Source organism: Phaeoacremonium minimum (genome assembly GCF_000392275.1).
Source record: "Phaeoacremonium minimum UCRPA7 unplaced genomic scaffold PA7_03_scaffold_265, whole genome shotgun sequence".
Lineage (NCBI taxonomy): Eukaryota > Fungi > Ascomycota > Sordariomycetes > Togniniales > Togniniaceae > Phaeoacremonium > Phaeoacremonium minimum.
Window position 1 is genome coordinate 51,650 of NW_006921170.1, and position 12,773 is coordinate 64,422.

Below are 12,773 nucleotides of genomic sequence, written 5' to 3' on the forward strand. Positions count from 1 at the left end.
CACAGGGGTATCTGAATTACCAAGGCGAGAAATTTGTGAGACGATTCGATGCGAATTGCTATCTTCACTTGACAAATAAAATGGATAGCCACGATGTTGTCCGTGGACGAGTTGAACATAACTTGGAGCCCACGGACAATGACTTACAACACGTCTTGGCCCGAGTGCCATCAGGTGCATTGGTCATCGGCGTGGAAACTGATGCACTATTCCTCCCAGAACAACAAGAGCGTCTGGCATCATGCCTACCCAATGCTACTTTGAAAATGCTTACGTCGACAGACGGTCATGACGGGTTCCTTCTTGAGTTTGAACAACTAGACAAATTGATTCAGGATAAGTTACGCAGAGACTATCCACATATGTACAATCACATACATGATACGGTAATACCAGCAGAGAAAATAGAGGTGAAGGAAGAGAGCCTGGTAGGCGAAGTCGAGCATTGGTGACTTGCCTCAACATAATAAATAGTACAAATTTACCTCAATGATTAGAAGCATGTATAGTTTAAGTACCGATTATTTACTATCAATGTTGTATCACATCTGGTAAATGAAACCCATACCTGAGTACAATTTTTCGACGAGTGATTCGTGCACTTTCAGTACATGATGATACAGTTGAACATGCTCCAAATGCTATAGGGCAAGGTGACTGGAAACGGACTGTGAGGGCTGTGAGGGCTGTCGGCGTGCCTTGCAGTGATGTCCTGAAAATGAAAGCCGGCGAGTTCTCAAAACCAGGCAGGGCGTTTTCATGATCCGCGAAAGTGGGCCGAGATTCTCAAATCCCGGATCGGGGTCTGCGCCGAACGCTGGCCATCGCCACAACTCTGTGCATAGATCGCTCACCCATCGCCGTGGTTCAAAAGTTTGAGTGCAATGCAATGACACAGTGTCATCCGTAGTCAAACATCTGCCAACTTGTCTACAATGGAAGCAGTATATCTCGTGCCGAGCCCTTGATCAGCCTACTCACCACCACCTTTCCCTTATCTCAGTTATCTAACGCTAATCCTTCTCCTTGTCTGATCATTTGCACTAGGAGCCTTTCGCAGATAAACTCTAGTGACATGGGTGCAGCTATTATTGAAAAGCCATGGCTTGTGCAGAAATACGGCGGCACCAGCCTAGGGAAGCTTCCTGATACGATCTGTGGGAGGATCATCCCATCCTATCTGCAAGAATACAATGTAGCGGTTATTTGCTCGGCTCTCTCCGGAACAACTAAATCCAGCGGAACAACAAGCCTGCTTTTAGAGTGCATTATCCATGCTGAGATAGGCTATACTGCATCAAGCCAACTTAATGATACCATCGACACCATCCGAGATAACCACTTCAGACTCCTGGACCGACATATCGCAAATCCAAATGGCACACATAACGAGATATATGAACTGACAAAGACCAACATTAACGTAGAGTGCGAGACTCTTCGTCGATTTTTACTAGCGGCACAAGTGAGTATCTCAACGCATTATATATCGCTGAAAGCTCACACGGTTCAGATTGTTGGAGAGCTTTCTCCGCGCTCTCAAGACAGAGTAATTGCTCTTGGAGAGAAGCTGGCCTGTGTATTAGTAGCAGCTTTGTTGGCTAGCAGAGTCAGTTTCCCCCGCCGTGCTGACTGAAACTCCTCAATGAGGTCATGCTAACGCAATTTAGGGCATCCCAGCCAAAGTCATAGCACTGGATGATATTGTCGAGTGCGCGTTTGGTCCAAACCTCTATGATCAGAAGGTGGCGTTCGATACTCTTGGTCCGAAATTCTTCCATCGCCTTTCCGATGTGATTGCACAAAAGATCGAGGCATGTAGGAATCATGTTCCTATCATTACAGGCAAGAGCCTCCTACTTGAGTGTAATATCTTTTTAACCTTTCTTGCTGATAAAAGTCCAGGTTTTTTCGGTATCATGCCCGACTCGTTGCTCAAAACTGTCGGCAGAGGCTATTCGGATCTCTGTGCTGCAATGTCTGCCGTCGGGATTGGAGCTGCAGAGCTGCAAATATGGAAAGAAGTTGATGGTATTTTCACTGCGGATCCTAGAAAAGTGCCTGCAGCAAGACTTCTATCTACGGTGACGCCCGAAGAGGCGACTGAGTTGACATATTATGGCAGCGAGGTATGGTTTGATGCTCATTCAGCTAAGATAGCTAAAACGTCAGAGCTGAGCATGCGCGACAGGTCATCCACCCCTTGACGATGGACCAAATCCGACATGCGAGCCTCCCGTTGCGTCTCAAGAACGTCTTCAACCCGAAAGGTTCCGGGACAATCATTTACCCCTCAGGGAGCACCAGTCCGTCTCTTAAATCCTTAACACTGGACTCTGAAGATTCAGAGATCAAGAAAGAGATACCAGATTCAGGATTCATGCTAGAAAACGGCTATCATGGTGAGCAGCAGGAACGACGTCGACCGACTGCTGTGACCGTCAAAGATTTCATCATCTTGGTCAACGTTGTATGCAACAGAAATACGAAATCGCAAGGATTCTTAGCAGGCGTATTTAATAAGCTAGAGGAGAACAAGATGCTGGTAGATTTGGTCACAACGAGTGAGGGGAACGTCAGCCTTGCTATGCAATCATCTGATGGAACGGAAAACCAACAGAGACGACTGAAGGGTGACCTGGAGGAGTTTGGAAAGGTATGCTAGAGACTCGTTTCGGAGTATTTTTTGATGGTACACTCACACATGCCATAGGTCTCGATATCGGAGAACATGTCTATTGTCACGGTTGTTGGACATAAGATGCGGAACATGGTTGGAATCTCAAGTGTGTTCACACGTCAGTCTTCGTGTCCACAAGATACTAATCTAGATGGCTAGGTGAAATTCTCTCAGCTCTAGCTTCGGCGAAGATCAACATATATCTCGTTAGCCAGGGCGCAAGCGAGATTAACGTCAGCCTCGTTGTTCGAGCAGAGGATGCCATACTTGCCATGAATGTCATTCATGCAAAGGTCCTGAAGATTCCAACTCACTGGGAGCAAGAAAACAACTTCATCAAAGGTATGTTGATTCAATGTTTCGTCTTCCTGTCTCTGACCGTGATGCCATAGGACCGTGGCTCTACTGAGATGATTTCATATTTGCCAACAGCATTCATAGGGATTGGGGTGAAATGGTTGGGCATGGAGGATTGTTATCTCGGGCAATGTATAGAAAACGGACCGGATGCATCTGATAAATCACTTAATCGCTACATATCATTCAAGGCTGCAAACCGTTCAGCCAGGCAGCGTACGTGGACCAATCAGGTGGGAGATAGATGAGCTGTCCAGCTCTCGGTGTTTCCGAACATGGCCAGGGCAGTTCTGACTTTCAATTTAAGCATAACATGTTGTAGAGGATACTTTACTGGATTTGGTGTAGGGCTGAGAAGCCGCACTGATGCGGGTCTGTTCCTTCGAGGTGATTTAGCTTGCTGGGTGTCGTACGAATCGCCCTGTTAGCTCGCGTGATAGGCTGGACGGACTGGCTACTGGTCAATCGCTGGCGTCCATTGCGATTAAGACGGGGGCTTATTCCCCCGCAACGCGTCATCCCCGCAGGGGACCGTGAATGCTGTGCCGTAGATTTGGCGCGGATCGGATGCCTCTCTTATGCAGCCCACGTTGGCGGTTACGAAGCTAGAGGGACTTGGATGGGCGTCCTCTTCAGACTCACCAAAGATTAAAAATGTCATACAAACTGCTACATCGTGCCCGAAGTGGAGGCTTCTCTGCTCTATCATCAACCACTCAAAGGGAAAAATTGGTATACTGACAGCTTGAGACTAGCAATCATGGCCGGGTTTTCGGCTGTGTCGGAGTCCTCGCTCTGCACGACCATCTCGCATCGTGTACTCGCCGCTGCAGTCGAACTGGATGAGGTAGATGAAGTGACGCAGTTCTCAGGCCTACCTGACCGCCTTCGAGCCTACAGCAAGGTTGCTGAATCATTAGCGGAGTCCATCACGCGAGCTACCGCTGTCTCGGAGACACTCCAGGAAGTCTTATCGGGGTTTCTCGACAGTTGCGCACAAGCAGCTGCTGTAGTGGAGAAGGAAATCAAGATGGTAGGGTCTGGTCAGGCAAATCCACCCGTCATTGACTCAAGGGCGCTTTCAGAATTTGAGCGCTGGATCGCACTCGCAACCCAGGCCTTTGAGCTTCTTCAAAAATCAACTCAGGTGTGAGTAATGCGTTTTCTGTTTAGTGGCAGTTGATCTTCCAATTACCGTGATCCAAGTCCACTGACAGGTAGTTGTAGGTCAAATTCAACCGAACAGGATGCTATTCTCCGGAGCTCCGGTACCAAGCAGATATTGAAGGAATGCAATCGTGCATCACGCAGCGTGATAAGACTGAGCTCGCAGCTAGTCCAAGATGACGATGATAGTCCTCCAAGATATGGAGACAGCGTCCCTGAGTATCCCAACGACGTGAAGGACCCATCGCTCTTCGAGACCGCGCCCGCTGCAACGTCTGCCTCCCCAGCCGTCGCCGGACCCTCCCAGCCGAAGCAGAACCGAGGGGGGCTCGCCTCCCTTTCGGAAGCATTCAAGGCCATGACTGCACCGTTCCGCTACAAGCCGGAGCCCTTGGTGGTGGCTCTCTGCGAAGCATCTGCTCGTGGAAACATCAACCACATCTCATCTCTGATATCTTCGGGCGCCAACGTCAACGGGCGTGATGAAAGTGGGAAGACGCCCATCGTGCGTGCTATTGAGGGCAAACAGATCGATGCCGTGAGGGAGCTTTTAGACCATGGTGCATCTCGCGAGGCCTGTGATACAGCCAAAAAGTTACCCCCGCTGTTCTGGGCCGCCGAAGGTGGTGATCTGGAAATCGCAGCACTGCTGCTACAACGTGGGTGCGATCCGCGTGAGAAGACGATGTTCAGTAGCTCGTATTTTGCAGACACAGTCTCAAAAGGAAACGTCGAGATGGTGCAACTACTTCTCAACTATGGAGCTGATGTCAACGCCACAGACTCAGTAGGCCGAGGACTCATCTTCCATGCCTATTCGAAAGGATCCATGGAAATGGTTAAGCTACTTCAATCCCGAGGTGCCAATGTGAACGCACGAGACATCTCAGGATCGCCGATAGTTGTGTTAGCATTACAGGATGGTCGCATCGATATGCTGAAATTTCTGCTCGATCACGGCGCTGATGTCAACAGTCACACTATCACAGGATCGCCGCTGCTGATCGAGGCGCTGCAGAAGGGCCGCCTTGACGTGATCAAGATGTTACTCGACAAGGGTGCAAACCCCAATGTATCCGATATCACAGGCAATCCAATCATATTGGTTGTTATCAAGAGCTCAAAGTTCAATGTTCAGGAGAAGACAGAGCTGGCTCGCTTGCTGCTGTCGCGAGGTGCCAATCCCAATGTCTCGGACTCCTGGACCTGGTCGGCTATGAGCTACATAATCGACAAAGGACATACAGAGCTCATCCCACTCTTCATCGAAAGCGGAGCTGATCCCAACCAGACCATCGCAACTGGTGACACTTTACTTCTTTATGCAATCGAGACGAGACAAACCGATCTAGTGGCCCAGCTCCTCAGGCACGGCGCGAATCCAAATGCTGTAGATAAGAAGAGCAGAACGCCACTTATGCAGGCGCTGCGGAAGAGGGACACGGGAGCAGCGAGGTTACTCGTGCAGCATGGAGCAGACCCGAATAAGGAAGGAATGGTCTCGCCGCTCGCGTTTGCTAGAGCTCTGGGCGACGACGACATTGCTGCTTTCTTGTGTACTCACGGGGCAACTCCTGAAGCTGACGATAACATTATTGCTACTCGACCTGTAGTGCCAAATACACAAGCAACTGGGCAGCCTCGAAGGTCGGCAAGATCCAGTCACCCGACTGTGGAGCAGCCGCCGGACTATGACGCCGTCTTGAAACAATAGATGAGCTGAGTTGCGCGAAGTTGTAGTGAAATCAATTGTAAGGGCTGATCTGACATGTTGAGATCGAAGGACAAGTATACTTGTTCGTGATACTTTGGGCGAGAAAGTATGGTACGATATAGGAACAAGGCTGTTACATTGGCGGATGTTTGCTCTAAATACATTCAAAGGTACTGTATAGAGCCATGAGGAATTGATATCTGCAGCCCAAATGGCCATGCTTCGTCCGAGCCGAGCGCTGTATGTGGTTGACGAACTTCTAGCGCTCTCACTGGCCGAGAGTGGTCAAACCAGACGAAGCCATCAAAGTGTCCGGGAAGGATTGCCGAGGAGTAGTGAGACTGCCTTTCCGTGTCAGATCCGTGAATAACATCAATAAATCGTTCTAAGTGACGCTTCATGAGCCCTTCTCACAGCTTTCCGCCACACTTGCCCTGACGCAAATCCAGGCCGAAGTTCTTGATATCAGTGGCATGCGTTAGGTCCTCGTAGCTGTTGGGTAGCCTTGGATTGATCTTCATTATCTGCATGTCAGCGTCCCATCGCCGTCCTGTGGCTACTGTTCCTGTGTAGGTGCCACACCCTATGTCCAGGGCTTGATCCGCATCTGCCTCTTTACACAATTGGCCAATGTTGAGCTCTCCGCGCGACCAGCCCATGCTTGTGGCGCGGGCATCAACGACATGGCTGATGAGCGCCCACACAATGGCCTTCGCATCGTCACCGAGGTGCTCGAGAACGCGAACGAGAGTGGAACATGTGAGAGTCGCGCAGATTCCAGGACTCGTCACCACCATAGTACATGGGCTTGTAGTAATGCTCGGCACCTGTCAGGTGCAAGTTAGTGCTGTGCATTCAAGGCTGATGCCAGAGTTAGTGCCCGTGCAGCGTACCCGCCACTAATCTAGCGTTCTGCTCTCCGCTGTGAAATTCCTCGCTGTTCCAATGGATAGCAGAATATTCTACTCCTCCGCCAGGGTAATAAACGGTAATTTCGTAAAAGGTGAATATATTCAATGCTGAGAGTCGTGACACTTATCAAACTCTCCAATTATCTGTTTATTACTATGGGTCTATCAGCTTCTGAAAGGAGTAATACCTTGTTGAGGAGGTAGTGATACCCTTGGCGAAGTAACATTTATTATCCTGGCGGAGGAGTGGGCGCCCGTTTAGGAGGTCTCTCAGGATTGCGACGACTTCCTTCTCATAGCTCTTGAAGCAGGCCATTATAGCCTCGAGGCCGTACTCCTGCGGGTCGTCAGAGCAGACCAGCAATCTCTCGTAGCGCTCACGCGCAATTGATGCCTTTGCTGGTCAACCTTGTCCAGCTGGATACGCGATGACAGCCTTCATCAACGCGCCGAGCGAGTACAGGTCGAGATCGTAAAAGCCCACGGCATCATGCGGTTCAATGCCCTTGATATGACTCCGAAGCCACTCGAAAAAAATCGTGCACCTCCATGTTCCGCCACATCCACGTAGGGAAACGCAGGAAGGCAGGCTCACCGTCGTCGCGCTCCGACACCCCAATGGGCTGCACACTGGCTTCCGGGCCGGGACCGGCTCTTCGCCAGATTCGGTGGCGATGATGTTGAAGTCGTGGTTCCCAATCATGTACTTTTTGGTAAGCATAATGCAGACAGTGTTAACCTCGGAGGTGCCGTACGACGCGTCTACGATCAAGATGATCCTGCAGTCTTCAGAAGTATTGACATAGCGGGCAAAGGAGGCGCGTGCCTTCTCGAGAGGTGTAAATGGAACAACATTTTGACGTAGCAGATCGACGCCCGATGGCGGCAATGCTTTCTCTGCCGAAAAGCGGCATATCGCGATGATTACGGTCTGTCTGACATATCGAGTACGAATTCTACTGAGCTCTTCACCAGTGATAGGGGTTTGTAGATTCTTCAGTAGGGCGAATGTGGTCGTGAGTTCAAATCAGCTCACGATGGATGTTACATTGAGTCAACAAATAGTCGACAGACAGGTCGTTCTTTCTCATTGCGAGTTATCAGAGTCATACTGGAGTGCAAGCACATATATACGCACACTTTTGACTCTTTCGTTCCTCCTCCCCCAGTATTTACCAATAATATGTCCAGACTTCTCCAATTTACTGGGGCTTTTGCATTTGATACGCCTCTTGCGTGAGTTTCTTCCGGGACTTACCACTATCACACGGCCTACGGGCCCCTTCCAACACCTATTTACACCGCCAGGGTTACCTGTCTAGCCACTAAACGTGCAACCAAGGCCTAGAATATGATGGCTTACACATTCCTTGCTGGCGATCACGGCCACAACATGATCTAATCTTTCCAGCGTATGCTCTTTATGATGAAACACCATTCTCTGGGGGTTTGTAATACTGTGTAAAGTCGTGCATCACGGCATCAAGGCCCTTGAGCAGATGTGAGCTTGTCATTAAAACATGTCATTGGGGCCAGTATCACTTGCCTTCTGCATCTGCTGTGCAAATTCCTTGTCAACTTCGGCTCTTTTAAGCGCTTGAAAGAAAGGCTCGTTCTGAATCGCTTCTGGACTCGCATCCCATAGCCGCTTGATGTTGCCGCTCGAGATAGGGTCGATAATCTCCTGGTATTTCTGTATGCGGATCTCGGAATACTTGTCCAAGATGTGATCATCCACTTGGCCGTTGAAGATGCCGTAAAGGCAGTCGAACAAATTGCCAACATCAACCAGACCGCCTGTGAGACCCATACCACCGCTATGAAGATCGCATCAGCCTCTCTTTGTCAAAGACGACAACACCACAAAATACCCGCAACTTACAATGGATTACAGACATGTGCAGCGTCCGCAGCGAGTAGGAACCTGCCAACCCTGAAGCTTTCTGCACATCGCTGATGGATTTTGTATGGGCTGAAATTCCTAATTTCGTACTCATTTGGCTCCGGCGCTCCAGGCACGAATTGCTTGAACTTCCAGGGTTGGCGTTCTTGCATTTGCTCTCGAGTAAGATTTCCCTCCTCGCCATATGTGATCCGAAGCAGCCCGTCGTTTGCAATCTGTGCAATCATCGGGAAGTGCTGCGGATCTATCTGGAAATTGGAAGACGTCCACTTGAAGTCTTTCAGTCTTGGGTAATACACCTAAAAGCATCAGTACGAGAATCCCCTTAGAGGTTTGATATAACGACAACGATAACAATGCCTACGTACATTGGTGGCAACAATTTGTTTGTCCCATGTAAACCCAGGGAAGCTACTGCCAAAAAGGGCTCGCCGGATGAAAGAATTGGCACCGTCACAGCCAACAACATAATCTGCCTCGAGCTTCTGCTCGCCCTCTGGCGACTTCACATTGACCCACGCACGATGCTCGTCCTGCCCAATTGAGACCACCTCATGTTTTAGGCAGACTTTCGCCGTAGGATGCCTAGCGACATGATCCGCCATGATCGGCAGTAGCTCATCCAGTGGAAGTGATATCATGGTTTCTTTGCCTGGAGGGTTTGACGACTGGACTGCGCAGATCGGAGTGCCGTCAAGATGGCGCCATGTCACTCCATCAGGCACAAATGCTTGTTTCATGATGTCTTCCATGAGACCTGCGCGTCGCAGCTCGTAAATGGTTGGAGAGCTGTAAAAGCTGGCTCTGGGATTTCGATCTATCTCGGTCGATTTCTCCAGCACTGTTACATTGATGCCCTTCTGTCCCAGGAGAAGAGCCAACAACAGCCCTGCTGGACCTGCTCCGACGACAATAACCTATGTTATCATTATCACTGCCGACTTCTACGTGAGCGGCCTACTTACAGTAAAATCATTGTTCCTCGTTGCTCCCATTTTGAACGTCTCACATGGGTATCAATGGATGTCGATGGAGAGTCCCGAATTACTTAATTCAAGTCAAGTTATCGTCCCTTTTTGGGATCTCAAAATCCAATTTGTTGTGCATTATCTTGGCAACAAGTGTCAGCTTGCCAAAAGCCATTTCAGCTTTCGATGTTACTAGAAGTACAGCATCCCGAGGCTCGGCTATAGATGTTTGTCCGACTTTCTGTGCTACGCGATGCTGTCGGTACTTGCGGCTTCAGATTGTTACACACGGCCAGATCGTTCACTGAGGGGAAGAGCAAACAGTGCAAGGCCAGCGGACTCGAGTCTCACATTTAGATGCTATTCAATGATGTTCTAAACAAGCTAGGTGTGATTGATCAGCACTGACAAGAGACCTTCCCCCATTTCCCCTTTAGAACAATTGGTGATGTGAAACTCGACGTTGACTACTCCAGATTTCCCCACATTCTCTCAACTTCCGCATTGCGTATCAGATCTAACTGCCGATATCTCCAAATTCCTTAAGACGGTAAGTCACACAACACTTTAGATCCTTCCCCAAGCTTCCCCGCAAGGCAAGCTCGGGTCCGGGCTAATTTATGATTGCGAATGGAGAAACCTCCGCCCTGGCACCGGGTAATCCATGAAGCGGAGCTGCATACATTCGATCCCGCGGGCTGGACTACATAGATTTGGGTTGCGATGCATGCCTCATTTGGAGAGCGACCCGTGATCTGAAGAACGTGGACGATGACAGCTCTTCTACATTTCACCTGCAAGTGACATAGACCATTTCGACAACTGTCTCCAGAGAAACTCCAGGATCATGACCACAACGCGAGGACCGAGATATACAGACACTCTGTACCAATCTGCTCATGAAGAGTGCTTCTCTAAGCCTCTGATACAGGAGATTAAGAGTGTTCTACCCCCAGGAGTGAGCCAAGAGGACTTTAGCCGCGCCCTGGAAGAACTCACCCAGGCACTGGGCGCGGATGCTGTATTCAGTGGCAGCGACCTGAAAGAATACGTCGACCCATACGAGATCCCAGAAGCGGGCAATGAAAGAAAATTGCCAGGTGCTGCAGTCTGGTAAGCAGTTGTTCCAAGGGCCGAAAAAGTCTATAGCTAACCAGTTCTCTCTCAGTCCTACATCTGTTTCTGAGATCCAATCGGTATTGAGAATCGCGAATCAATACAACATACCCCTTTGGACCATTTCGCGGGGTAAAAATTTAGGGTGAGATGGAAAGCCTCCTTTTGGGTGTTTGAAGGTGACGTTGGACGCTGATCGTCTATAGATATGGCGGCCCCGCGCCAATTGTGTCCGGATCGATCATCTTGGATCTCCACCGCCTGAACAAGATAATCGAAGTCAATGAGAAATTTTCATACGCAGTCGTTGAGCCCGGAGTGACGTTCGGCGATTTATATACCTTCTGCTCTGAGAGAAAGCTCAAAGTTTGGCCAAGCACAGCATCACTCGGATGGGGAAGTGTAGTCGGTAATGTACGTGCCTAAGCTGTCGGAAAACAAGAGTCTATATACTTATTCTGTATTAGACATTAGATCGAGGTGTCGGGTTTGTGCCGTATGGATCACACCATGAACATATTGCCGGGCTGGAAGTTGTACTTGCCAACGGCGACGTCGTCCGCACTGGACAGTTTGCCATGACCACCTCGCCATCCGCACACCTTAGCAAGTTCAGCTTCGGTCCATCAATCGATGGGCTGTTCTTGCAAAGCAATCTAGGTATTGTGACAAAGATGGGAATTCATATGACATCCCAACCACAAGCATATATGGCTTGCACATTCGACATGCCTGAGTTGGAGGATATAGAAGCCATTGTCGACGTATTTGGTGCCCTGCGCCGAGATGGTATTCTTCCAACGGTCGTGTACGTCTTCAGTATTGTTGAGTGGACTTCCATTTTCGGGAAACGGTCCGACTACTGGGAAGGCGAGGGACCTATCCCAAATTGGCGGTTGAAAGAGATCCAGAAGGAGCTCGATGTCGGCTTTTGGACAGTCAAATTTGGACTCTATGGTCCGAAAAGCATTATTCAAGCACAATTCGACGAAGTCCACAAAGTTGTTAGTAAGGACATTCCTGGAGGTCGTCTCAGAAATTATACGTTCGAAGGTGAAGATGGCGGCCTTCTTGATGCATCTTCGGTTCCCATGCCGCACGGTGGTATGTTCGTTGGCGTCCCGAGCATGTGGAGCATTCCGATGGTCAGCTACTATAACCCAAAAGATGGTTCTGGCGTAGGTGCCCATGGCGCTTACTCGCCCATCATTCCGTTGGATGGGAAAAGGATATTGGACTGGGTCAAAGCCGCCAAAGAAGTCTATGAGTCTAACGGCTTCGACCTTCTGTGTGATTTCTTTATGCACGAACGTCATGCTGTGTTTGTCTGCATGCTCTGCTTTGACAAAGCTAACCCAGAGCAGAGGGTGGCAATTGACAAGATCTTCCATGGACTATTCGAAGAAGGCAGCCGAAGAGGGTTTGGTAAATACCGATCGCATATCAACCATATGGGTGAGTTAGCTGTCTTTCGTTCAATAGATATAACCTGGAGGCACTGACAGAGAAATAGACATGGTTTCTGATTTGTTCGACTTCAACAACCATGCTTATCGTCGATTCGTCGAAACCCTAAAGGTAAGTCTGTCCGGTCTAAGTTACTACCCTGGCTTACCTTACGGCGCTGACCCGCAACAGGACTCTCTGGATGTCAATGGGATCCTGTCTCCAGGTAAAATGGGCGTATGGCCAAACCGATTCAGACAGAAGAAAGTCAATGTGAACTCTACTTGATGATGTCAAGAGATGTGATAGTGCATGTCAAGAAGGTAGCTGTACCCAGAATGAGACAAATCCGGCTTGTAATGCATCCCTGATGTCGCCCTCCTAGAACTATTAGCTGCCACCGCCTTAACAGGTTTTGAATAGGTACTGAGCAGCAAGGCACAGCGAGGCAACGAGTACACCACGAACAATTGTTAGTAAAAATAGTAGTGTTCTACCAATCGTAGCAAGA

The 12,773-nt window shown here is 49.3% G+C and overlaps 3 protein-coding genes across 3 annotated transcripts; 2 read left to right on the forward strand and 1 right to left on the reverse strand.

Annotated features, from left to right (window-relative positions):
* Window positions 1-2,380: 2,380 nt before the first annotated feature.
* On the forward strand, window positions 2,381-3,089 carry UCRPA7_3208 (putative aspartate kinase protein; the record flags this gene model as incomplete). The annotated part of the gene is made up of 4 exons (XM_007915809.1): window positions 2,381-2,656; window positions 2,714-2,786; window positions 2,840-3,022; window positions 3,073-3,089. The coding sequence occupies 4 exons, from the start codon at window positions 2,381-2,383 to the stop codon at window positions 3,087-3,089; spliced, it is 549 nt and encodes a 182-aa protein (XP_007914000.1).
* Window positions 3,090-4,562: 1,473 nt separating this feature from the next.
* On the forward strand, window positions 4,563-5,918 carry UCRPA7_3209 (putative ankyrin repeat protein; the record flags this gene model as incomplete). Its single annotated transcript, XM_007915789.1, has 1 exon — window positions 4,563-5,918. The coding sequence occupies one exon, from the start codon at window positions 4,563-4,565 to the stop codon at window positions 5,916-5,918; it is 1,356 nt and encodes a 451-aa protein (XP_007913980.1).
* Window positions 5,919-8,342: 2,424 nt separating this feature from the next.
* On the reverse strand, window positions 8,343-8,884 carry UCRPA7_3210 (putative fad binding domain-containing protein; the record flags this gene model as incomplete). The annotated part of the gene is made up of 2 exons (XM_007915793.1): window positions 8,343-8,646; window positions 8,712-8,884. The coding sequence occupies 2 exons, from the start codon at window positions 8,882-8,884 to the stop codon at window positions 8,343-8,345; spliced, it is 477 nt and encodes a 158-aa protein (XP_007913984.1).
* Between the last annotated feature and the right edge of the window lie 3,889 nt (window positions 8,885-12,773).